The sequence below is a fragment of the Hippopotamus amphibius genome, chromosome 9 (genome assembly GCF_030028045.1).
Source record: "Hippopotamus amphibius kiboko isolate mHipAmp2 chromosome 9, mHipAmp2.hap2, whole genome shotgun sequence".
Taxonomy (NCBI): domain Eukaryota; kingdom Metazoa; phylum Chordata; class Mammalia; order Artiodactyla; family Hippopotamidae; genus Hippopotamus; species Hippopotamus amphibius.
In genome coordinates this window covers 26591855-26616847 of record NC_080194.1, presented here as the reverse complement: position 1 = coordinate 26616847, position 24993 = coordinate 26591855, and the positions used below count along the sequence as shown (strand labels likewise).

The following is a 24993-nucleotide window of genomic DNA, read 5'->3' as shown; positions in this document are numbered from 1 at the left end:
TCACTTTAAAAAAAACCTATTTATTATAATTCATAGATTTAGGAAGTTTTCAAACACATCAAAGTACTATGAAAATATGTACCACATCATAATATTACAATAACAAGAGTAACAAGTAAGTAAGGCAGGTTCAAGACAGAAATGGGAAGTAGAAAATAACCTGGACATCCCTAGCCTCTCCATGATGTATCCTTTTTCTCCCTCTGTAACTTACCCACTCTGAGTGGCACTCTTTTGCTCAGATACCCAAAGTCCTGTGCTCCCCCTTTTAAAACGTGTTCTCAGGAAAACAGAATGTGAATTTATGCACTGAGGTAAACATGACAATAACTTGGAGTATTACTCTTATGGGGTTACTTGCACCTTAAGCTTCAACCTTAAGAGATAAAAGAGTAGAATTTTTAGCACTGGCTAGCAGATAGGAGTGATTTCATCAGTGCCTTTGAAAGCTCATGTTAAAGTCACATTCAACCTGTACATAAGGTCATAACTGAAGACATACAAATATACATAATGTAAACCTACCAATTAAGAGTTTAATCGGTAAGATTTTTACTTTATAGTTGAATTCTTTTTGGCAGGGATACTTTCAACAATAAAACTACCCCGAAACTGGCATTTATATATCTCTTACAAATGACACAGGGCACCCCTGCGTTTATCAGCAAAAGTCACTCAAGGAAAGAATACAAAGTGTGAGTCAAGACCAATGCTTTAAAGCCTAAAAGATGCTGCAATAAACTGAGAAGAGGCTGTACCAGAAGAGAGGTTTAAAAAGCTGGCTTTTTCATTCATAACTGATATTTTCTGAAAAGTCCACTTTCAGTAACTGAAATAATGCAAGCTGGGTGCTTCCTGTAAGTGTACCTAGTTGATTCTCAGAATATATTTCATTAGGAAGAACTATAAAGAATGATAAAAGTATGAGAGAGAAATCATGCACAGCACAGTTTGTAACCAATAAGAAGTTATGAAACCCCCTCAATCTTAATTTTAAAAATCTGAAGGCACTCAAGCGAATCATTTTCTGAAATTAAGCCACTGTTATTCTATCTTCTGTGAAGATATAGAATTTTTCTCACGTGCTTTCATCAGAATGTTAGCATTTCTATCTTCATATGTAAAACACTAGGAAAAAAACCTGAACTGTAACCAAGCTAGTCATTACTTTTGATTATTACTAACAACCTAGCACAGAATCAATACAATTAAAATGGACAGACAGGTTTGCAGACTGTGGCAAACATCACGGACTGGGTATACTCAAAAGCCATTCAGATCTCCCTTCTCTCTTGCCTTTCTCTCCTGTAGAGGCTAGAAAGAAAAAAAGTACTTGATTTCAAATATCTGCAGTTAGGGATGGCCATGTGATATGGTTCTGGCCAGGGAGGGCTGTCCTTTCCAAATAAAAAGGTAAAGACTTGCTAGGAGAAAGCCCCTTTGTCTCTTTCTCCTTTTTCCTCCCTGAATGTAGAAGAAAGGACCAGAGATATTATAGTCCCCCTAACCACAAGACAATGAAAATGAACACAAAGGTCCACCTGGCAGACCACATAGAGGTGAAAGGAGTCAGGGTCCCTGAGCCACCTTATCAGGGCTGGACTCCCTACCTCTGGACTTCATATTGCATAAAATATGAGGGTGAGTCAAAAATTATCCTCACTCTGGATGCAGATTTTGCAGAAGTTTTTTTCTAAAAATAAATAAATAAATAAATTTATTTATTGGCTGCATTGGGTCTTTGTTGCTGCATGTGGGCTTTCTCTAGCTGCGGCAAGCGGGGGCTACTCTTCATTGCAGTGCGCAGACTTCTCATTGAGATGGCTTCCCTTGTTGCGGAGCACAGGCTCTCGGTGTGCAGGCTTCAGCAGTTGTGGCACAGGGGCTCAATAGTTGTGGCTCACGGGCTCTAGAGCTCAGGCTCAGTAGTTGTGGCGCACGGGCTTAGTTGCTCCACGGCATTGTGGGATCTTCCCGGAGCAGGGATTGAACCTCTGTCCCCTGCATGGGCAGGCGGATTCTTAACCACTGCGCCACCAGGGAAGCCCCCAGAAGCTTTAATATAACCGGAGTGAGGATAATTTTTGACTCATCCTCATACATACGAGTTATCAGATTAAGCTACTATAATAGGGTTTTCTACTTGTGCAGATGAATGCACTTACAGTGGATACAAATACAAAATTCTGAGTAAAAACCAAATTAAGAGTTATGAAGAAAATCCTCTCTGACCCCTCAAATATTCTAAAAAGAACCTCAACGATAAGCTTGTATTTTGTTTTCTTTACATGAAGAAGACAAATACTGCAATCAATACAAAAAAAGCGGGGGGGGGGGGGGGGGGGCGGCAGGAAGGGAGATGATGCTTGATGATAGTGAAACTAGATTCCAATGCCAAACAAAAATGAGATAAGGCTGGAGAAGAGGGGCATGAGTACAATACCAAACAATTATGGTCTAATACTTCCTATTTGTCAATTTCAACTGTCAGCAAGGAAAATAGAGTTTATTTCTTGAGCAGAGGAATTCCAATAGTTTTTAAGTCTGAAGCTTCAAACTTGGGAAGCTTTCCTCCAGGTTACCAGCAAGAGTCTTATCAACTTCACGTAGGATTTTGAGAAAGTCTTCTACCTGTGAGTCAAACAAAAAAACCAAATTTACATAAGCAGAGGAAAAGATGTTTTAAGATACTGACTATTGTCTATAAAAATGCTCCATGTTTTCTAAATATCCCAATGGACAAGAAATGTTGACAGCTCGTCAGAGGACAATAATACTACTTCCTGGATAGTCCTCTGAAACATCAAGGAAATGACTAGCTCTTACCATTTCATTTACTTTTAAACTAGTATTTATCCTCCTACTGATTCCCTTTGAGGGTCCATCACCAGAGTTGTATTATCATCCTCCTTGCTGACCCATTCCCTCACTCCCACATTTCATCCTTCATTTTCCTAAAAAAAGTTATTTTGAAATTGCCTCTAATGGTAGCAAATGCAATGTAATTTGAAGGGCCATAAAAACCCTTTGACTGTACCTATCTAAGAATCTTATTTTTGATTAATATATATGCTATAACAGAAAGGGATACTATAAATTCAGTGTTGATTCCTTTCTCTTAAAATTTAAACTCAAGCTAGTGCCATGAATTATTTAGCAATCATCTATCCGACAAAGGCATTAAGTCAAGTGCACTAGGTGCACTATCGTTTCCGACAAAGGCCTCAAAGATCACGTGCTTACTTAAAACATTTTACTTTATAATCCCCTGAAACTCAGCTACCTATACATTTACTCATACTCACCACAGGGCAATAGAAAGGAAGAAGGTTTTCAAATGCACAGGAACACTTCTGTTTACTTAATTGGCCCTCCTTTAATCCCTGAGCTATAGTCTCCTAAAACAAACAAACAAAAAGATCTGATATCAAAAAAGGAAAATTTCTAAAGCTATATCTGGTGAGTAAATACAAATCAGTATATACAATTCCCTACTGATCCTACATGTGTTTCAAATGTCCCAAACTAAACCCACCATCATTCCTCCTTGTACAACCCCAACATGTGCTCCACTGCAGTCCTTATTTTGGTGAAGGCACCACCACCCACCCAGCCTGCTGCACAAACCCCAAATACGGGGTACAGCCAAGACTTCTTCCTCTCCTGCTGCTAGCCCCTCCCCCTAAGTGGGGGAGTTTTTGGAGTAATCTTTCTCAACAGATCGTATCACTTGATTCTTAAAAAAATCTCCAGTAGCTCTTCAGTTTCTTCAAGATTAAGTCCAAATTCCATGAAGTATGGCATATCAGCATTTTCAAGACATATCCCTGGTTTATTCTCAGCCCACTTTCCTCCTATAATCCTATCACATAAAAATTAAGAAACATCTACATCCCTCCCTCCAAAAAAAGCAAAAGCAACGGGACTTCCCTGGTAGCACAGTGGTTAAGAACCACCTGCCAATGCAGAGGACACAGGTTCGATCCCTGGCCTGGGAGGATCCCACATGCTGTGCAGCAACTAAGCCCATGCCCCACAACTACTGAGGCCACATGCCACACCTACTGAAGCCCACACGCCTAGAGCCTGTGCTCTGCAACAAGAGAAGCCACTGCAATGAGAAGCCCGTGCACCAAAATGAAGAGTAGCCCCTACTCGCCACAACTACAGAAAGCCCGTGTGCAGCAACGAAGACCCAACGCAGCCAAATAAATAAATAAATAAATAAACAAAAGCAACAACAAACAATGGGAAAAATACTTGCAACAAATATATAAAAGATATAGAATTACCCAAGGAGTTCATACAAGCAATTAAAATGGATAAGTTTGTAAAGCAGGAAACACAAATAATATACAAATACATGGAAAGTTATTCAATCTCACTAATAATAAAAATGCAAATCAAAATAAGGCACAATTTATCACCTGTTGAATTTTGATATAAAAATTATAACACACAATAAGGATCAAGTAAAATCAACATTTTCACATGTCAAAAGCCTTTTGGCAATATGTAGCCATTTATGCCTCAGTCACCTTCACATTTATCATGTCAAACCCAGCAATTTAACTTCTGAAAACCTATGCTAAGGTAATAATCCCAAATCTGGAAAAGGGAAGCAAAATAATTCACCAAAAATACAAATCTCCAGAATGACTGAAGCTTGTTTTAAGGAATATTCTTCTTAAAAAAGTCAATGAAGGGACTTCCCTGGTGGTCAGTGGTTAAGACTCCATGCTCCCAATGCAGGGGGCCCAGGTTCCATCCCTGGTCAGGGAACTAAGATTCCACACACAGCAACTAAGCCCATGTGCTGCAACTACTGAGCTCTTGCGCTCTAGAGCCCGAGCACCACAACTAGAGAAACCTGTGAGCTGCAACTAGAGAAGCCTGCATGCTGTAACCAAGAGCCCACGCAGCCAAAATAAATAAATAAGAACTTTTTTTAAAGTCAGTGAATGTGAGTATATTCTTCATCGTTACATTCGTAAATATATTTTTCCTAAAATATACAGATAAAAAAAAATATGCTCAAGGAAAGAATATGCTAATATTCAGGAAGAATACTCCTTAAAACAAGTTTACAGTAAATTTTGAAAATTGATTTTTTTGGCAAGTTGGGTATTAAACAAACTGGCTCTCAGTGAAAAATCTTTCAGTGTATTGATCTGGAGTCAGGAAAAGTGCTTATAATGTTAAGTGAAAAGAGCAGCCTCCAAAAATTGTATATACTGGTGATAAGTAGGTGAAAAACACATAAATAAATATACCAAACTAAATCGGCTATTAGTTTAAGAGTATAAACTTTTGGTGATAATTTTTTTCTTTCTCTATTTTCCCAAATTAATGCAACATTAAAAAATAAGAAAAATACTACTAATAAAATTTGGAGCAGTAAGCAATACATACTTTCTTTTGCTGAAGAAAGCACGAATACGTCTTTCCTACCTTTGTTAAAACTTGGAAAATATTAGAAAGAAATTCACATGAAATATCCTTCAAGATTTTCAAGTGGAAATCATCCTGGGTTAAATCAGACTTTTTAGTTTCTTCTGTGTTAGATTGTGCTGAGTTCTCTGGTTTCTTCTGACAATGTTCCATATTTTGTAAGACACGAATCAGGCTGTCAATTAGAGGAAGATCTACTGTATACACAAATCAAGAGGCACAGAATTAGCCAGTTAAATTTGGTTACCATTCATTCATTCATTCCTGCACATGTACTGAACACCTACTATTGCTGGCCACTGTATTTTAGGAGCTGCAGATACAGTGGTAAACAAGAGCGCCAAGACCTCAGACTTCAAGAGGCTTACATTCTTATACTCTCAAATAAGCAAATGAATAACACAGATTGAAGAAGAAACCCAAAACGATGAAAAAAAAGAATAGATATCTGAAAATGTAATTCTGGAACAGCCCCTTACCTCCTAAGACTTAAACTGGGAAAACTGATAAGGAATAGTCAACATTGATATATATGTTTCAAGTTATTCGATTTTAAGGATTAAAAAAAATGGGAAGGGGCGGTTATATTTTGAGACAGTTATAAAGGTAACCACTGGATCCAAAATAACAAACCTTACTAAATGTCAGAAACACTCACAAAAACAAAGCAAATAAATCATATATTGAAGTACTTCAATATAAATACACATGATGAAAAATATAACTTGACAGTATTCAGATTAAACACAACTATTACTACATTTAAATGAGTTTAACTCATCTATTAAAAAGAAATCAAAGTACCTAAAACAAAGTATTTAGAAAGGTTGAAAAGAATAAGATAGACAAAGGTATTAGTGGCAAATGCAAACAAAACAGGATGTGACCTTTATATCTGATATAAAAGGATTTAAGCCAAAAAAAGCATTATGGGAGACAAAGATGAACAATTGATAATGCATGTCTATATACCAAGTAACAGGCCATCAACGTTCATTAAGCAACTACACACGATAAAAAGAAAAGCACAAGCCTACTGGTAGTAAAAAATATTAATTTTCCTCTCTTTCCACATCAAATCAAGTCAAAAGAAAGAACTAAGGTTATGGAAGAACTAACCAGCATAACAACTGACAACTCCAACAATTACAGTCTAGCTCAGGCCTCCCTCCTCAGCTCCAGACTCAAGACCGTGTCAGCTCGACAGCTCCAGCTGGACACTGAGCAGACATCTCAAACTTGCCATGTTTAAAACCAGTCTTTCCTATCTAGTAAGTGGCAACTCTTTTGGACAAAAATGCTGGATATAGCTTGACTTTTCTCACCCGCCTCATCCTATCAGTCAGCAAATCCTGTTGGCACTACTTAAAAGTGATCAGAATCTTGGCTATTTTCCTCCACCATCTCCTCTATTACCACCTTAATCCAAGTTATACAAACTCTTGCCTCAAGTTCACAGCAGCCTCCTAACTAGTCTCCCTTTTGTACACCTGCCCCCTCCAACCCCCAACATTTCTCATCAACGCATCTGCCAAAGACAATCTATTAAAGTCGGCTCCTGTCTGTCCATCCTCTGCTTAAAACCCTCCACAGTTTTCTAACTCATTCAAAGTAAAAGGCAAAATCAGGCCCTCTACACTCTAGGCCCTGTTACCTCTCTGGTCCCAGGTGCTATTTCTCTTACCCATGTTGACACCACCCCAGCCATACAGGGCTTCACTGCTCTTTCTCAAATATACCAGGCACACTGCTAATTCAGGACTTTTACACTTGCTGTTCTCTCTGTCTGGAATGCTTTTCTCCCCAAGTATTCATATGACTCACTCCATTACTTCCCTCAGGTTTGTACTCAATGCCACATTCTCAGTGAGGTAACTTATCCATAAATGCAGAAAAGACACTTGAAAATAGTCAACCATTATTTTTGATTAAAAACTCTTTATAAAATAGATTAATATCTCCTCAAATGGTACAACATAAATAGCTTAAGCCCAAAACAGTATCATGATTAACGATGAACCTCTAGAATCATGGCCAGTACAGTCAGGAAACAGGCAAGGATCACTGTTATTACTTAACCCCAGAGGTACAAGGCAACCCATTAAATAAAAGAAAGAAGAGGTAGAAAAGTGATGACATATCTAAGTTAAACCCAAAGTAGTATCAGATAAAATCCAAGTTTACCACTGGAACAACTGTTAAAAACAGTAAGAGAATTCAGTAAGGTTACTAGATGCAAAATTAATATACAGAAATCAATAGTCCTCATATGTTCCAACAACAATAAGCAATGGAGGAAAAGATACCCCAGACAATAGCAATCCATAAGATAAAACATCTAGGAATAAACCTAATAAGAAATACGCAAGATCTGTATGAAGAAAATCGTAAAACATTACTGAGAGACATAAAATAAGACGAACAAATGGAAAAGCACATGTTTTTGGATACTCTAAAAATTTAACATGATCTCAATTTAAAAAAAAAAATCAGGAAGATTTTTTGGTTTTGTTTTTGGAACTTGTCAATCTAATTCAATGTTAAAAAAAAGAATAATAATAGTCAAAAACATTCTGAAAAAGCAGAATGAAGGAAGACCAGCCCTAGTAGGTATCGAAACATAAAGCTTTAATAATTAAAATACTACGGCAACTGATACGTGAATACAGCAGTGGAACGGAATAAAATATATAGGGAAATACAAAACATAGTAATGGTGAAATTTCAAATCTGGTAAACTGGTTTATTCACTCAATAATGTTGAGACTGCTGGGTAGCCATCTGGAAAAAAAATTGAAGCCATACCACACATGTAACCCAGAATAAATTCTAGATGGATCATGGATTTAATTGTATTAGTCATAAAAATCATTCTGTAAAAGACCATTTGTTTACATAGGAAAAGATTCTTTATATTTCTAAATGAAAAGAGTTGCCTAAAAAAATAGACAAAAAAATACATATGGATGTGAGTGTACAGCAGTTATCTCTGAATGGTCAGATTACAAGTACTAGGCTTCCTTTTAAAAATTTTGTAATTTTTTTTTTTGTATTGAGCATGTAATATTTTTGTATTTAAGGGAATAAAAGCACTAAAAAAAATGGGAGAAAGAAATAAAACAACAACAAACATATCTGACAGACTAGAATTTAATTTAGTGAACTAAAACTATACTTGCCTTTTCCTATCTTTAGATACTCCTGTTCGACCTGTGAAGCAAAGATGGCAGACAACACTGAGAAAACAGAGGCTAGCACTGTTTTCTGTTCCTGAAGTATGATGGGTGGATCATCAGGCTGGCAGAATTCATGGCACACCAGGTCAAAAAGTAAACTCCAAGTGTCTTTTCCAGCATCCGGACACTGCACTTAATAAAGATGATGAAGAAAGTGGGAATTCAAAGATAGAAGACAATTAAATGAGTAACCGTGTGTTTCCCTGCATAAGATTTTACCAATTGCTTGAACTCCGTCATCCACTGTGGTAAGCAGCTGTAAGATGTGCATGTAGACATCAAGCCCTTCTGGATTTTCAGAACTAAATACAAAAAGCAAAAGCACTGAATCAACTTTACTGTCTAAGGGATTATAATCATTCATTTATTCAACAAATATTTATCACTCTGTACTAGGCGCTGCCCTACGTGCCAAGGATAAAACGGAACAGAACAAAGTCTCTGCGTTCACCAGAGCTTACGTGCTAATGGGGCAATCACTCAAAAAACAAATATTATGTAGTACAATCAACGCGCACAGGACAAGAAGAAAAAATTCTTTTTGGCCCTGTCCCATGAAAGCAACATGCAGAAACCAACCAAGTGATACTTCACTATTCTGGTTTACTTGAATAATCACGACAAAAAAGACTGAGACTTTTGCAGAATGAATGGAAGGCCCACTGCACCAAGCACTGACAATAACGATGTTCTTAAAACTTCACAGTATCATATACAATGGAATATTACTCAGCTATAAAAAGGGATGAGATGGAGCTATACGTAATGAGGTGGATAGAACTACAATCTGTCATACAGAGTGAAGTAAGTCAGAAAGAGAAAGACAAATATTGTATGCTAACTCACATACATGGAATCTAAAAATGGTACTGATGAACTCAGTGACAAGAACAAGGACACAGATACAGAGAATGGACTGGAGAACTCGAGGTATGGGAGGGGGCGGGGGGTGAAGGGGAAACTGAGACGAAGCGAGAGAGTAGCACAGACATATATATACTACCAACTGTAAAATAGTCAGTGGCAAGTTGTTGTATAACAAAGGGAGTCCAACTCGAGGATGGAAGATGCCTTAGAGGACTGGGGCGGGGAGGGTGGGGGGGACTCGAGGAGGGGGGGAGTCAAGGAAGGGAGGGAATACGGGGATATGTGTATAAAAACAGATGATTGAACTTGGTGTACCCCCAAAAAAATAATAAAAAAATAAAAAAAAAACCAAAAAAACAAAAAAACTTCACAGTATCATCTTCGCTCCTGAGCTGAGAATACTAAAACCAGATAAGTATAATTTTTGTGATCAACAGTTTGGATTCCTAGAAACTCACAATCTTAGTTCTTCAACCACACAATTAAGTGAAAAGATAGTGAACAATTAAAAGGTGGTTCAGCAAACACTTAAGTGCCTGTAGTCTGCAGGCACTATGTTAGGGGCTGGGGAAAACAGAGCTGTAAAAAGACACTGTCCTTACCTTCAGGAAATGTACTGCCTAAAAGGAAAGACAATAATTAAAGGGGTAATAACAATAAAGTGATATGAATGTAACACTAGAGGAAGTCCAAGGTGCTAGAGGACCATACAGCAAGCAGACTTAATTTAGTTTGGAGAGTCAGGGAACATATCTTAAGGGAAATGGTTATGCAGAAACACAAAGGGGCAAAGAAATGTTGGAGGCAGAGACACCATTGTGTACCATGGCCTGGAGTCAAGAGAGCCTGGTTCAGTTGAAGAAATGAAGGAAATTTCATATAGTTGAAACAGAGGACAAGGAATAAGGATGGAGAAGCACTTTACAGGGCCTTATAAGCCATAAAAATCTGGACCTCATCCTAAGGAAGGCAACTGAAGAGTTTAAAGCACGAAAGTGAGGTGACAGTGTATGTTCTGGAAAGACGGCTCTACAGTCTAGGAGGAAGGAGCTAGCCTTGGGGCTGGGAACTCAGGTCAAAGAATGTTGCAGCCATCTGGGGAGAGAGTGGTCTGGTGGTGGCACAGATGGAGTCCCAGAAAAAGTCAGGAACAAGGCTTGGAGGTTGACTGCCCATGGGAAAAGAGTGGGATGGGAAGTGTCAGTAATAGCTCTCACATTTCTCCCACATTATCCAAATGGAATAATGATTACATCACTTACTGAGATTCAGAACACTGAAGAAGCAGATTTGGGGGAAAGGTGATGAGTTAAATGCTCACTTGGATAAAAGACATAAAATTAAAAGGCTTTAATGTGGGTTATAGGGAATTCCCTGGTGGTCCAGTGGTTAGGACTCCGCACTTTCACTGCTGAGGGCCCAGGTTCAATCCCTGGCCAGGGAACTAAGATCCCACAAGCTGTGCAGCAGAGCCAAGAAAACAAGGTGGGTTATAAAGCACCAAGAATGCATAGCTGACCAATAAGCAGATCAATTCATAAATTAATGTTTAGTGACCAGCAATAAACAGTTTCAATGACCTGCAAGACCTAGTAATCACTCTTGGGAAGACATCAGAGCCTGAAAGCCAGGCACTTATCCAAGACTGGCACATACACACAAGAAACAAGAAAACAAATGATGTCTGACATTAACTAAAGAAGTTGTCACATGGCCAGTGGAAAATAAAGCACAAGGAAAATCTTTTCCATTTGATATAAATTATACAAAATTGCAGAAGATTTTAAGATAGTAACCATAATTAATGCTAAACAATAGCCTATTGCTAAGTAATATTAGAACAGGTACTTTGCAACCACTATGATCCTTGCAAAGAGCAAATATACTGTCACCAACATTAGCAGTGAAATCAAACCTGACAAAGATCAGCTAGGATCTCACTGAAAGGAAACTAAGAAGACATACCTTTGGATACTTCTAGCTACTGGATTTTCCCAGGACATTCTGCACAAAAAAGCTCACCTACCGTACTTGCTTGGCAGCTTCAAGTACACAGGGCACAATTCGAAACACCGGCTGCTGTTCAGAATCTTCCTGGGGTTTGTCCAAAGGCAGAACAGCCCCATTTCTAATCCATTCCAACATCAGCTTCTCATCCAAATCAAAGAGCTTGTCCACAACCTCCCCCACCTTCACCAGCAAGTCAACTGCAGAGAATAAAAGAGACACTGAAATAAGAAATAGCTTTTTACATCCAGGACGTGTCAAGTTTAGGTTAAGGAAGCTGAGCTAATTGTTCCAATGGATATGGAAAACATAACAAGATGTTAAGAAATTCAAAGTGACATGGGTGAAGTCTTACTTAGCATCCTGCAGTACACTGCCAAACGTGATTTTAAATCTCAAGTATGGTATTTAAATGGAGAATAAATAAGTGCTTCCTTGCTATGTAAATAAAATGCCTGATTTACACAGATACAAAAAATTAAGAAATAAAATTTTTAAAGCAGTAAGTCTAATCACAATTTCTAAAGCTATTCCAAGAAAGCCAAATCTTGCCAAAGCATTACTTATTCCAAGGGCAATTTGTTTATGTCCTTTGTTTAAATTTGCTTGTCTTCCTTCATTCTCAAGTGGAGAATTCATCAGTATCCTGAGAGTTTAAGAAGAAACTTTATATCTTGAGTTGAAATACTTTCCCACCTAACACTTAGTCTTTAAGTGACCTCCAAAAATAGTTACCTGGTTTTCTAACAATTAAATATAATTAAAAAAATATTTTTTCTTGATTACGTGGTGACTTACCATTTGTTGAACTTGACATGATGAAGCAAATGCTATCATAAATAGCTGGATGTTCCTGGATTCTTTCAACCCAGACAGTGGCCACTTCTGTCTGGGAAAGGCAAGTAAGCAACAACCTACGTGGTAAATGTGAGCTTAATATCTATCTTTCAAAAACAGTAAAGGAAATTCAAGAGTGAAAGAGCAACTCTACTTTCCTAGATTCCCTTATGGATGGGTATATAGAATCCATGAAAAGAAGAAAGCGTACCTGCTTGTCTCCAGCAGAGTAGGAGGGTCTGAATCATACAAACAGTGCAATAATACCTGGCTACAAAAACAAAAAAGTTAACCCAATATGCCTCATTTCTCTCACTTCAAACATCAAAGGAAAATTTTTATTTAACTTTTTAAACATTTTAATTGTGAAATATAGCATATATACATAAAAACCTATAAGATACAAATCTATACTTAGTGAATAGTTATAAAGCAAGAAATAGAACAGAGCTGCATCTCTACGATCCTTGTGTGTCCCTTAAAAATCACAACTCTCTTTCCCACCTAGAAATGACTGCTACCCTGACTTATCCAGCAATGATTTTCTTAGTTTACTCTATGGTTTCATTTTATCTATTTTGGTTTTGAACTTTATATGAAAGAAATTATATTTTACGTATTCTCTGGGGTCTGAGTTCTTCTGCCGAAAACCATGTCTTTAAGATTTACCCATTTTGTTTCAGTAGCTGCAGATTCATTGCTGCAGAACATTTCATTGTATGAATAAAACACAATTTATTTTTCCAGCCTACTACTGATGAACACTTGGGTTGATTCTAATTTGGGGCAATTTCAAACAATAGTCTTATAATACTTTTTGTATGAGTATCCTGAGTTATGTGCGCACTGTTTCTCTTATCATATACCTATGAGTGGCATCACTGGGTCATAGCATATGTGTACCTTCTAATTTGACTAGATAATACCCAACTGTTGCAAAGGGGTTGAACAAATTTATATCTCATCAACAATGTATACTGTTTCACATTAATTTCAGTATACGCATTTAGTTAAATTTATAAAACTCTGTCAATATTACTTTCAAATTTTTAACAGGGATCACTAGAGACCAAACATAATCCTGAGTCATTTATTCCATGAATGACTGTAAGTTATGGAAGAATAAATACCTAAACTAGGGGGCTTCCCAGGTGGTGCAGTGGTTAAGAATCCACCTGCCAATGCAGGGAACACAGGTTCAATCCCCGGGCTGGGAAGATCCCACATGCCTTGGAACAATTAAGCCCGTGCACCACAACTACTGAGCCTGCGCTCCAGAGCCTGCAAGCCACAACTATTGAGCCCATGTGCCACAACTACTGAAGCCTGCACGCCTAGAGCCTGTGCCACACAAGAGAAGCCACCTCAATGAGAAGCCAGAGCATCATAATGAAGAATAGCCCCCACTCGCCACAATTAGAGAAAGACCCAATGCAGCAAATAAATAAGTAAAATTAATAAAAAAAAATTTTTTTTAAATACCTTAAACTAGGATCTTAAAGCCCTTCCACAGAAGAGGTAATAACCTCTATTTTGGAGCCCCAGGTACTTGAATTCTGTGATAAACCCTACAGCCCTTGCTAAAAATAACCGCCGAGAACAGTTTTCTTAACCTATCGTGGGCACAAATTTCTTTGAGATTCTGATTAACAGCCATAAACCTACTGCATAGACAATGAATATACTCATAACATGTAGCATAAAATTCCAGGGTATTCTCAGACCTCTTAAAATAACCACCAGGGTTTCCACATTAGAAACCCTCTGCACAAAACTCTCCTACATGTAGAAGAGAACTGGCCTCCAAGCAGAAGTATGAGAGCTTTTGAATCACACTGGCAACCCTGTATCCTCTAGCCCAGCGGTCCCCAACCTTTTTGGCACCAGGGACTGGTTTCGTGGAAGACAACTGTTCCACACAACCGGGTTGCAGGGGAGGGGATGGATCAGGTGGTAATGCGAGTGATGGGGAGTGGCAGATGAAGCTTCGCTCACTTGCCCGCCACTCACCTCCTGCTGTGTGGCCCGGTTCCTAACAGGCCACAGACTGGTACCAGTCCACAGCCCAGGGGTTGGGGACCTCTGCTCTAGTCTGTTGGCAAGTCCCCCCCGCCCCCCCCACACCCAAACTAAGTCGGAATTAGCAGGGTGACCCTGGTCAGCAAGTCTAGTTTTTCCAGACTCTAGCTCTGAGCCTTTGGATTCCCTGAGCCCAAACTGATTTGGACTCTGGTCAGGTGCCTCCGTTGCCAAGCTTTGCCCCACTGGTTCTTATCCCATGTGGCTTACTACCTGCTGACGACTCAGGCCCCTTTGCAACCAATGGAGAAAACAGGCCTAAATCCTGAATCATGTCCATAGTGTGGAAGTCCCAACTATCACCAACACATAATAAAGCTCCTGGAGCGTGCTCAGCAGGAGAAAGGAAGTACTACGTTTCATAATGTTTTCCTACCTGTCCTATGCATTAGAATTTCCTTAGGGATGTGAAATATGAATCTCTTTTTAAAAAACATAATTATTATGTAGTAAAACTTACCCAAGATTTTTATCACTGCTGATGGACACACATATCTCCTGGAAACAGGCCATATTACCTAAAATTCCCACACAGATTTCCTGCCAAATCAAATTTCACAGGTCACTATGGCTCTGATGTGAAAGACACATATACAAAAATAACAACTTAAAAAACAAAACTTTCACTGAGCCAAGTTTGGAGAGAGAGAAGGGGAGGCAGCACACAGAAGTATATTGCCTGCACCCTAATTTGACAAGTTTCCAGCAGTATTTGAGAGGAGATGAAAGACATAAGAAAAAGAAAGATCAAAGGCAGGCAGGAGTTATGGAAGAAGAAAGCTTATGGATGAACTCAGTCATAAATGACTGGTAGGATTTAAGATATACAAACAAGACGACAGACATTCAAACATGGGGGAAAGTATCAGCAAAGGCAAGAAGGGAGTAATGTAGCACAGAGGACAAAGGCTAATACAGAAAGCTGCCTGTACTAGCACGCAGTTATTAGCAGCACACAACAGAAGAGCATGAGATAAATACAGCAGGTAAAAAGGATCAGGATTAAGGGCCCTAAATGCCATGTTGACTTAATCTAGTAGGTTATGTGAAGCCATGAAGGTCCTTAAGGAAGGGGTCAAACATACTACAATGATATTTTAAGGAAGATTATTCTGGCAGCAAAATGTGTAACACAGGATAGTGAAAAAACTTTAAAAGAAGTTAACAACCTCTGACGTAACAGCTAATGTTTATTTAGCACTTACCACACCCAGGCACTACCCTAAGCACCTTCCATGTATCATTTCATATAATTTATGAGGTACATACTATTATTATCCCCAAATTTCAGATGAGGAAACCCAGTCACAGAGAAGTTTAACAACTTGCTGAAGATCTCTATCTAGGAAATAACAGAGCTCCAGAGCCTGAGCATTTAACCACCATATCACACTGCATCTCTGAAATCAAGGTGAAGGAAGATGAGGGTGGTGATGGAAGGCATGGAAAGGAATGAAGCTGAGAAAGACTCAAAATGAAAGCAGAATGATTTGATGGGAGGAAGGGAAACAGTTGAACTCCTGGGTTTCAAGTTGTTTCATTTCTCCCATAGGAGACTGGTTCAACTGACAAAAAAAAATTGGAAAAGACAGCATAGGAAAGAACACAATGAGCTCGGTTAGGATGGTGTTTCCAAACTTGCTAGAACCTAAAAATCACTCAGGGAGTGTGTTAAAAATACCAATTTCCAAGGCCCATCTCAGAGCTACTGAATCAGAATTTCCAGGGTAGGGTCTGGGCATTATGTGATTTTTATGATTGGATAAGTGCAGCAATCACTGAGGGCACATGGAATTCTGGATTGGAAAATGCAGCACGCAAGTAAAGACTGCCTGAAGAAAGAGATACAGCACCAGAAATCAGAAGGGAGGTCATAGCTTTGATCCCACAGGCACAGATTTGCAACTTAAAGGTGTAAAGAATGGATGAACTCACCAAGGAAGTGAATATAAAGAGGACAAGGGATCTGAGTCTATACCTTAAAAGGAGTCCACACTCAGCATGTAGGAAGAAAGTAACAATAAAAAGTCAAAAAAAGGAACAGAGAAGCGACTGGAGAGGTCAGAGACCTGGAGAGTGAGGTGGCACCAAAGCTACCGGAGTAGAGTTTCAATAAAATGTGGATGGTCAAATGCCGGGAAAAGAGTAAAATAGGACAGGGCCAGAGGAGAAACACACGTTTCCCTTAAATACTAAAGAGGGAATAATTGAACTTCCAATCAAAGATCAAGTTTTTCAGTCTCAGCTACTCATCATAATAACCTGGGGGGCCTTTAAAAAATGTCTGGAGCCTCACGCTTGGAGAGACTATTTTAACTGATCTGGGAATGGCCTGACTTGGAGTTTTTAAAAGCTCCCTAGGGCAAAGCTTCTTAGAATTTGGGCACTGGTGCTGGTTAAAACCTGACTAACATCAACTGAAAATGTGTTAGAACTCCTCAGTCCTACCCCAAAACTACTGGATCAGAAACTCTGGGGGCAGACTCAGTAATTAGTGATTCTGGGACATGCTGAAGTTGGAAAGCCCACATCCTAGGTGATTCTAACGTGTGGCCAAGGCTGAGAATCGCTGCCATAGATAGGCTATGGTTCACAGACATATAAAATAATAGGACTAACTCCTGAAAGGAGAAATTCTTACTTTCTTTAAATAAAATTAGCTTATTTTCTTTAAGTACTAATCATGAGTCAATGCACCTAAGTTAGAAAAATCCAGGAGAAAATCATATAACTGTCAAATCTTTACATTAATATAACAACTGAAGGAAAAAGTGGTTCATTGGTTCATGAGGCCCCAATCCAGGTGAAGCGTTGCACTAAATAAAATTTTAATTCAACATTCAATTAGTAAAAATATACTGCAGAATTCTCCACTTCAATAAAAAATTAAAAAAAATAAAATAAAAGAAAGAATTCTCCACTTCATAATGTCAAAGAAAGAGAGACAATACAGTAGTAACACTGAAGTCAGGCAGGCTAGGCTCAAATCCCAGCTCCATTCTTTCCTAACTGTATGACCCCAGACAAATTTCCTAACCTGAGAGTTCGTTTACTTACAAAGTAAAGATAAATGCTTACCTCATTGAGTAGTAAAATGAAATACTCAGTAAATAGCAGTTATTCATAACTATAATTACTTAATAAATACTTAAATCACCCACAATATACGAAGGTGAGTCAAAAATAATCTACACTCTGGAAGCAGAATTTATATAAGTTTTAATATAACTGGAGTGCGGCTAATTTTTGACACCCTCATACATAGCAGATGGCAACCTAAAGGGCACTAAAGCATAGAAGACCTGATGAGAAGTACAGAGCTGTTTCGGTGCATTTACTACCATCACTGGCCACTGTGAGCTAACTTATTTGGGAAGGCTTGGAAGAAAAGCACCATCCTGGGAAAACAGATGTGAATACTGAGAGGAGATGGAAGGCACACAACGGGAGGCACAGAGACGGCAACGATCACAGTAAGCTCCTGCGGTGAGCAGCAGACAGGCCATGCTAAATTAGAAGGCTATCTGGGGGTATATTTTATGCTAGAAAGACAAATTGGATTCAGATTATGGAGAATCTTAAGCAGCAGGCTGAGTTTAGAATGAAGGTTTTTAAGCAATGGAGGGTTTTATGACTTAAAAAAAAAAAAGCAATAAACTGAGAAATGGGTGCTCCAGGCACTGTTCAGCCACATATTGGTGGCATAATGATGGTTACACCTATCTGGTGTCCACAGCTGTTAAATCAAAGTATTGATCTCCCTGGTCCAGCCCAAATCTAAAATTCTGTGACTGTAATAATTTTAAATAGCACCTTACTTAGTACCTGGTAATACTCAATAAACATCTGCAGACTGACTTGTAGCCATTAAGAACATTAAAGTGAAAAAAATGAAAGACTATCCAGCAGTATCCGCTGATATTGCTCCAAAAAGGCAGCTTTAGAAATGCACATACTTACTCTTAATCGAGGACATTTGGATTTGGCCAATACTCCCATAAATATGTCAGGAGCATTAAATTCTTGCAGAAACAAAGCCACATCCTGAAAATAAAAATGATTATTAATATGGATGCTGAATATTCCCCCTTAAACTCCACAGCTTAGGCAACGATAAAGAAAAATAATTCCACACATACCTACTTTCAAGCACAAGAAAAAAAACCCCATAAGCTTAGGAATTGTGTCAATAGACAAAAGTAATGTTAGAGTGTTGTGGTGTCTGGTCTCAAGGCAATGGAACAATTTCAAAAACAAATCTAAACTAATTGTGATATTCCAAAGGACTGTCCTCCTTTTCCTGCCTTGTATGTATTTATCTTAATGATCTTTCTACCCACTAGGAATTCTCATTAACTCATTCAAGCACATCTGCTGATTACCAGGTATCACACTAGAAGATGGGATGAGGGAAAAAAGTAAAAGCCAAATTTCTGTTTTCTAAGAGGTTAAAACTTGACAGAGAAAAGAGATAAAAACTCCTATTAGGTTATGCCTAAAACAAGAACTTTTGTTTTCAAAATCCTCAACAGGAAAAAATTCTGATCACAATGTAACTGTGACAGCTTCACATCTTCCTAGAGTTTGCTCAGTCCTCAGTGCCTAAAGGGACATGCCACAGAGGTAAATGAACCTGGAGTGGACATATGACCCAATCTCACTAGAAATGTGGGCCCCAAAACTAAATCAATTAGCTGTGGAGATTTGCATTCTAAAATACTTACATAAAATTAAGTTTCTGGCTGTCTATTGCCTTGGATTTTCACCAAACTTGAGTGTGCATTTGCAACAGCTTAACTTAGAACACATGTGAAAAATGCCCTTTAAAGGGCTCTCAAAGAGAGAGGCAGTAATCCTTCAAAGCAGCTGAAACTGGGGTAACCTGCATGACTGTTGACTGGGAAAGACATATTGTACTTATTTAGAGATCATAGTCAGAGAGAAGAATATTTCAAAGATATGCTCCAAATTGAAAGTCAAAGCAGCAGATGCTCTCCACTCTAAGGATCAAGCTGTCATGTGGGCAACTCTTGGTAGCATGCAGGAATTTACTGTAGCCTACTAATGTCAATGCCAATAATAACAATAATGGCAATTAACACTTATTGAACAAGTATTAAATGCCAGGCCCAGTGAAGTGGTTTGCATACTATCTCACTTAATTCTCAAACAACCCTATGAAGTAATTATTAACCCCATTACACTAATAAACAAATAGCAGTTTTAAAAGGTTAAGCAACCTGCCCAAGATTATACAATGAGTAGGAGAACAGAGCCAGAGTTTGAACCCAGATGAGTCTGATCAAGTCCATGCTCTTAACCAGCACACCATACTAACTCTCAGGTATTCATCCATTCATTCCTTCTTCACAAAATATTTACTGAAAAACCTGAGTAATAGGCACTGTTTCAGGCTCTGGGGACACATCAGTGAATAAGCTAGATAAAGTCTCAGTGGAGTTTTCATTCTAGAGGGATGAACAAATAATAAACATTTAAACAGCTAAACTACATAATTCCTAAGTGCTACAAAGAAGATAAACATGATGGTGTGTGCTAGAAATGAAGATAAAGGGGGCTACTCTAGATATACCAGAGAAGGTACCTCTGAAGTGGTGGCATTAAGCTTTTAAGAGAAGGAACTTAAATCTATCAGAGAAGACAGGCTCAAAACAATCACTGAATAACAAGGTAAGTGTTATTTACGCAACAGAATGAACAGATTCCACGAGAGCACAAAAAAAGAGAGGAATCCTGCCTGGAGTGTCTGGGGAGTCATCACAGGGGAGGTGACATTTAAGCTTGGCCATAAAAGATGGGAAAGATTTTGCAGGTAGAGGACATTCCATGCAGAGTGGCATGAACAGAGCGTGGGTACATGAAAATGCAGGAAGTATCTGGAAATCTCTGGTCCTGCTCAAGCACTGAGTGGTAAGCAGGATAAGGCTGAGATGTAGTCTCATTGGAGGGAATTTCTGCCAGTGAATCAGTGGGCAGCTCAGTTCTCTAAAGGTGCTTCAAGAGCCACCATAAGAGGACAAAGAGGAGGCCAAGAGCATGACCTGCCTCCACCAACAATCTCATTCAAACAGCAGCTCTAGTTTACCTACTTTATATTTGAGGATTTCACACTAAGATTTCATTTGAAAAACAGGTTCTATTTCTTTTAAAAAATATTTTAAAACCATAGCTTCTTAATAACTGTAGAAAAATTAGAGAGAAAACAAAAATACTCTCAACCAACTTGATCATATTGACGTTTACCCCCTGGCAACAGGAGTACACTTATTCTTTTTAAGTGAACATGGAACATTTACCAAGATAGACCAAGGTCTATAAAATCAATTATATATCTATATACTACCTATATACTATCAGTGTATATCTGTATACTGAAATTTTTTAAAAATACCATTTAAAAATAGCTCCCCAAAATATGAAGTACTGACAAAACATGTGAAAGACCTAAACACTAAGAACTACAAAACTGTGCTAAAGAAATTAGAGAAGATCTAACCAAATGGAGAGAGAGAACTTGTTCATGGGTCAAAAACTCATTACTGTTAATTTATCAATTCTTTTCCTAAATGATCAATAAATTCAACTCAATCTCAGTCAAAATCCTAGAAGGCTTTTTGTAGAAATTGACAAGTTGATTCTAAAATTAATTTGGAAATACAAAGGACACAGGACAACCAAAACAACTTTGAGAAAGAACAGAGTTGGAGATTAACACTACCTATTTTCAAGATTTATTACAAAGCTACACTAATCAAAACAATGTGGTATTGGCATAAAGATACAAATAGATCAATGAACAGAATACTGTCCAGCAATAGACTCACGTGTATATGTATGGATAACTGATTTTCGACAAAGGTGCAAAAGGCAATTCAGTGGAGAAAGGAGTCTTTTTAACACACGAACTAGAACTGGTTACCCATATACAAAAAAAAGTAAAATTCAATTCATACCGTGCATCAAACACAAAAATTAAGTCAAAATGGATTACAGACCTATAAGTAAAATCTAAAATCATAAAACGTAGAGAAAAAAAATTAACACAAAAACTGGGCAAAAGATTTAAACATGCCCCACACTAAAAAAAATACACAGATTGCAAATAAGCACATGAAAATATGCTCAACATCATTAGTAATTAGGGAAATCCAAATCATAATCACGAGAATCATGACACAATATTAGAATGGCTGAAATTAAAAAAACTAACCACACCAAGTGTCGGTGAGGATGAGGAGAACCTGGAATTGGACTGCATCTCATATACCACTGGTGGCAGCGTAAACTGTAAAAAACACTTTGGAAAACAATTTGACCTTTCCTTTAAAAGTTAAACATATACCTGCCATATAATCCAGCCACACTACTCCAGGTACTCACCCAAGAGAAAGGAAAACATCTATCCATACATAGTTACACAAGAAACTTTATCTGTAATAAACTGTAAACAACTCAAAACAGCCACCAAAGAATCAATCATGGTATAATGGAATACTGTTCAGCAATAAGAAATAATAAACTACAGATATACACAATAACATGGATGAATTTAAAATACTCATGCTGAGTTGAAAGAGGCAGACCCATCCGAAAAAAGAATGTGACCCCATTTACACAAAACTCTAGAAAATGCAAACTACTGTGAAGTGACAGAAAGCAGATCAGTAGTTGCCTACAGAGGTTAGAGGCAGGGAGGGGTAAAATACTGGGATTACCAAGGGGCAAAAAGAAACTTCTGTACAGCAGAAACTAACAGAATACTGTAAAGTAATTACACTCCAATACAGATAAAAAATAAAAAAAAGAAACTTTTGGGGGCTGACAGACATGCTGTCTTAATTATGGTGATGGTTTCATGCACAAATAGATACATTAAAATTTTTCTAACTATACACTTTAAATACGTGCAGTTTTTATACCTCAATTATACCTCATAATATACACAGGTTTTTTGTGTCAATAATACCTCAATAAAGCTGTTTTAAAAAATGGCTGAAGACAATGAGTAGCCACTGACAAATTTTAAGAGAGAATTTTAATACAATTAAATCTGTGTTTTAGAAAAATAACCTGAGTGGCAATGTGGAGGACAGAAGGGAGGTGAAAGAGACTAGTACAAGGATTTTAATCAGGAATTTACTGCAAGAGTCCAAGTAATAAAATGAGAGATTATGTAAGTCAATCTCTTTTTTGCCTCTTTTCTTACCTGTAAAATAAGGATACTACCTATAATCACAGGGTTACTGTGAAGAGCAGATAGAATAACATATATGAAAATGCTTTCAAGCTACAGAGTACAATACAAATGTTAAAATATTACTATAATCATATACATGTTATTCCTTCTTGTTCCTTTCTTCTAATTTAATTGTGGCACCTCAGTGATCTCCTAACCTGCTCTCAAATACAAGGCTGGTATTCTTTTTAGGTAAATAAGTATGAGAACTCTCCTGGGCGACAAGTGTTCCAGCATTCATGAGAACTATCCATGCAGCCCAAATCTAATGACACTCAAATTCTCTGCCTTCAAAGACAAAAGTCTAGCATTTACAGCTCCTGGGACCTCATCCCTGTACATAAATAGGAGTGACTACAAACATGAAAGTCTTTCCCCAGCAACCCAAGGACTGAACCTAAGGAAAAAAAAAAAAACCCATTCACCACTTCCTTACCCAACAGTCTTTCCAGTTTCATTTCCAACCCCATACCTCATCCATTGACATATCCCATACTTTGCAAATTTCATTCTCCATTTCTTCATCAAGCTCCACCTGCTGCTCCTCATCATCTGAGCTGGACTGGGAGTTTTCAGGGCTAACAATCTTCAGAAATACAACGGAAAGAGATGAATAAAGGCTGTCCACAGTACCCCCTCAAGTACTATTATCCTATAATCATTCAGAAATCCCCCCACCCCCCAAAAAGGGGGGAATTCCTTGGTTGTCCAGTGGTTAGGACTCTGCTCTTCCACTGCAGGGGGCATAAGTTCGTTCCCTGGTTAAACTAAGATCCCACATGCCACCCAGCACAGCCAAAATAAGTACATAAATAAATAATAGGTTAGTAGAAGTCACAAAGACAGTATTCTCAAAGTATCTTCTCTTGCAAGAAGCTTGTTTAAAAACAATTAGTACCTTGGGTACCTTGGATAAACACTGTTGCTAGGCACTGGGGTAGAAATACAAAGATAAAAAAAGATTTAATCCCTTACTTGCAAGTAGTTTAGGATCCAGTGGGGAAAAGAGATATAAACTGATAATCACAACAGAAAAAGCCAAGTGATTCAACTGAATTGTGGACGAAGAGTCGTGAGAACAAAAATGATGGACCTATGTCTGGCAGTTTTCCCAAACGTCTCTTAGGAGGTGATACTGAAGCTAAATCTCTGAGGGGCAATCAGAGTTTGTCATGTGAAGAAGGAAGAAAAGCATACAGAAGAAAGCACAAGAGTTCATAGTTAAGAAAGGGCTTAGCATGTGTGGGGAATGGAGAGTGGTTTAGTGTGTCATGGGCAGATGAAGCTAGAAAAGTTGCAAAGAACCCTGGATTCCAAGCTACGAAATATTTTTCTCCTGTTGGCAAAGGTAACTGTCAAGAGTTCCCACAGGTGGTTTTTTTTTTTTTTTTTTAAGATTACTCTGGCCGCTGTGTAGAAGATGGACTGGAGAGGACTGGAAGTAGGAAAAAAGTTAGGGAAACATGAGAACGTTCACATTTATTGAAAGGCTCCTATAAAGCAAACACTGTGGCACTCTATGGCTATTATAATCTTATTTAACCTACACAATAACTCTACATACAATAATATAGATGTTATCCCACTTTATAGAAACTGAGAAAGAAATCGGTTAGGCAACTTGCCCCAAGTCACGCAGGGCCTGCTGCGCTTTTGACATCAGAGCTGTATGACCGCCAAATCACCACTTATGCTACTACAACGAAAGCCCTCCACACAGATTAGGGCCTGGGCTTCAGAAACAACAGTGGGAATAGGGAGCAGAAACCCTAGCGATGCATTTACATGGCAACGTATTTTTGGAAAATCTGCAAAAGTAAAACATTTCAATTACAAGCATTCCAGCATCCCCGCCCTTACACTTCCCTCTGTGTGGAGGGGCACAGGGAGGGGCGCCCGGCAGCTCTGGGGTCCGCGGAGGCCGCCAGGACGCAAGGGGTGAGGCCCGGCCGCTGCGGCCTGGGAGAGGGTCGCCGTGCGGATGGCGGCTCCCGGGGCTGCTAGCGGCGGGGCGGCGGTCTGGGGCAACGTGCGGGGAGCCCACGCGAAGCGCGAATTTCCACACCTGGATGAGCTCGCTGAGGACGCCGAAGAGCCAGTGCTTGCTGTAGACCGTGCTGCCTATGCAGTCGCCACCGGCCGCCTCCTCCTCGTCCTCGCCGCGACTCGGCGGCGGCGGCGACGGATTGCGATCCATGACTTGTCCGCCTCCGGCGCGCAGGAGCAACTCCGGAAGCCGCCGGAGGAGGCGAGAGGCCT

General features: G+C 38.7%; 1 protein-coding gene and 1 non-coding gene across 4 annotated transcripts; one reads left to right on the top strand and one right to left on the bottom strand.

The window, feature by feature from the left end:
• On the bottom strand, window positions 1–24963 carry SAAL1 (serum amyloid A like 1). Of its 3 annotated transcripts, XM_057748577.1 has the most exons (13): window positions 24800–24932; window positions 24360–24542; window positions 23207–23320; window positions 18438–18521; window positions 14938–15017; window positions 12610–12669; window positions 12360–12475; window positions 11581–11761; window positions 8907–8989; window positions 8631–8819; window positions 5452–5648; window positions 3306–3398; window positions 1–2631 (listed from the first exon to the last, which is right to left on the bottom strand). In XM_057748577.1, the coding sequence occupies exons 3-13, from the start codon at window positions 23249–23251 to the stop codon at window positions 2539–2541; spliced, it is 1221 nt and encodes a 406-aa protein (XP_057604560.1). In that variant the 5' UTR covers window positions 23252–23320; window positions 24360–24542; window positions 24800–24932; the 3' UTR covers window positions 1–2538. The 3 variants fall into 3 exon arrangements, with proteins under 3 accessions (XP_057604560.1, XP_057604558.1, XP_057604559.1); XM_057748575.1 differs by lacking the exon at window positions 24360–24542 and having other exon boundaries at window positions 24800–24963; XM_057748576.1 differs by lacking the exon at window positions 24360–24542 and having other exon boundaries at window positions 5452–5645; window positions 24800–24963.
• On the top strand, window positions 10926–10998 carry TRNAE-UUC (transfer RNA glutamic acid (anticodon UUC)). Its single transcript has one exon. It is a non-coding gene; the product is annotated as a tRNA-Glu (tRNA).
• Window positions 24964–24993: the final 30 nt, after the last annotated feature.

What these genes read in the sequence shown, in the direction of transcription:
- SAAL1 (XM_057748575.1), bottom strand. Translation starts at nt 24,931, where the DNA reads ATGGATCGCAATCCGTCGCCGCCGCCGCCGAGTCGCGGCGAGGACGAG. An exon ending in GAAGCTGCCAAGCAAGTACG is followed by an intron (nt 8,990 to 11,580) that starts GTAGGTGAGCTT and finishes TTTTGTATTTAG; the next exon opens with TTCTGAAAATCCAGAAGGGC. An exon ending in TGACGGAGTTCAAGCAATTG is followed by an intron (nt 8,820 to 8,906) that starts GTAAAATCTTAT and finishes ATCTTTATTAAG; the next exon opens with TGCAGTGTCCGGATGCTGGA.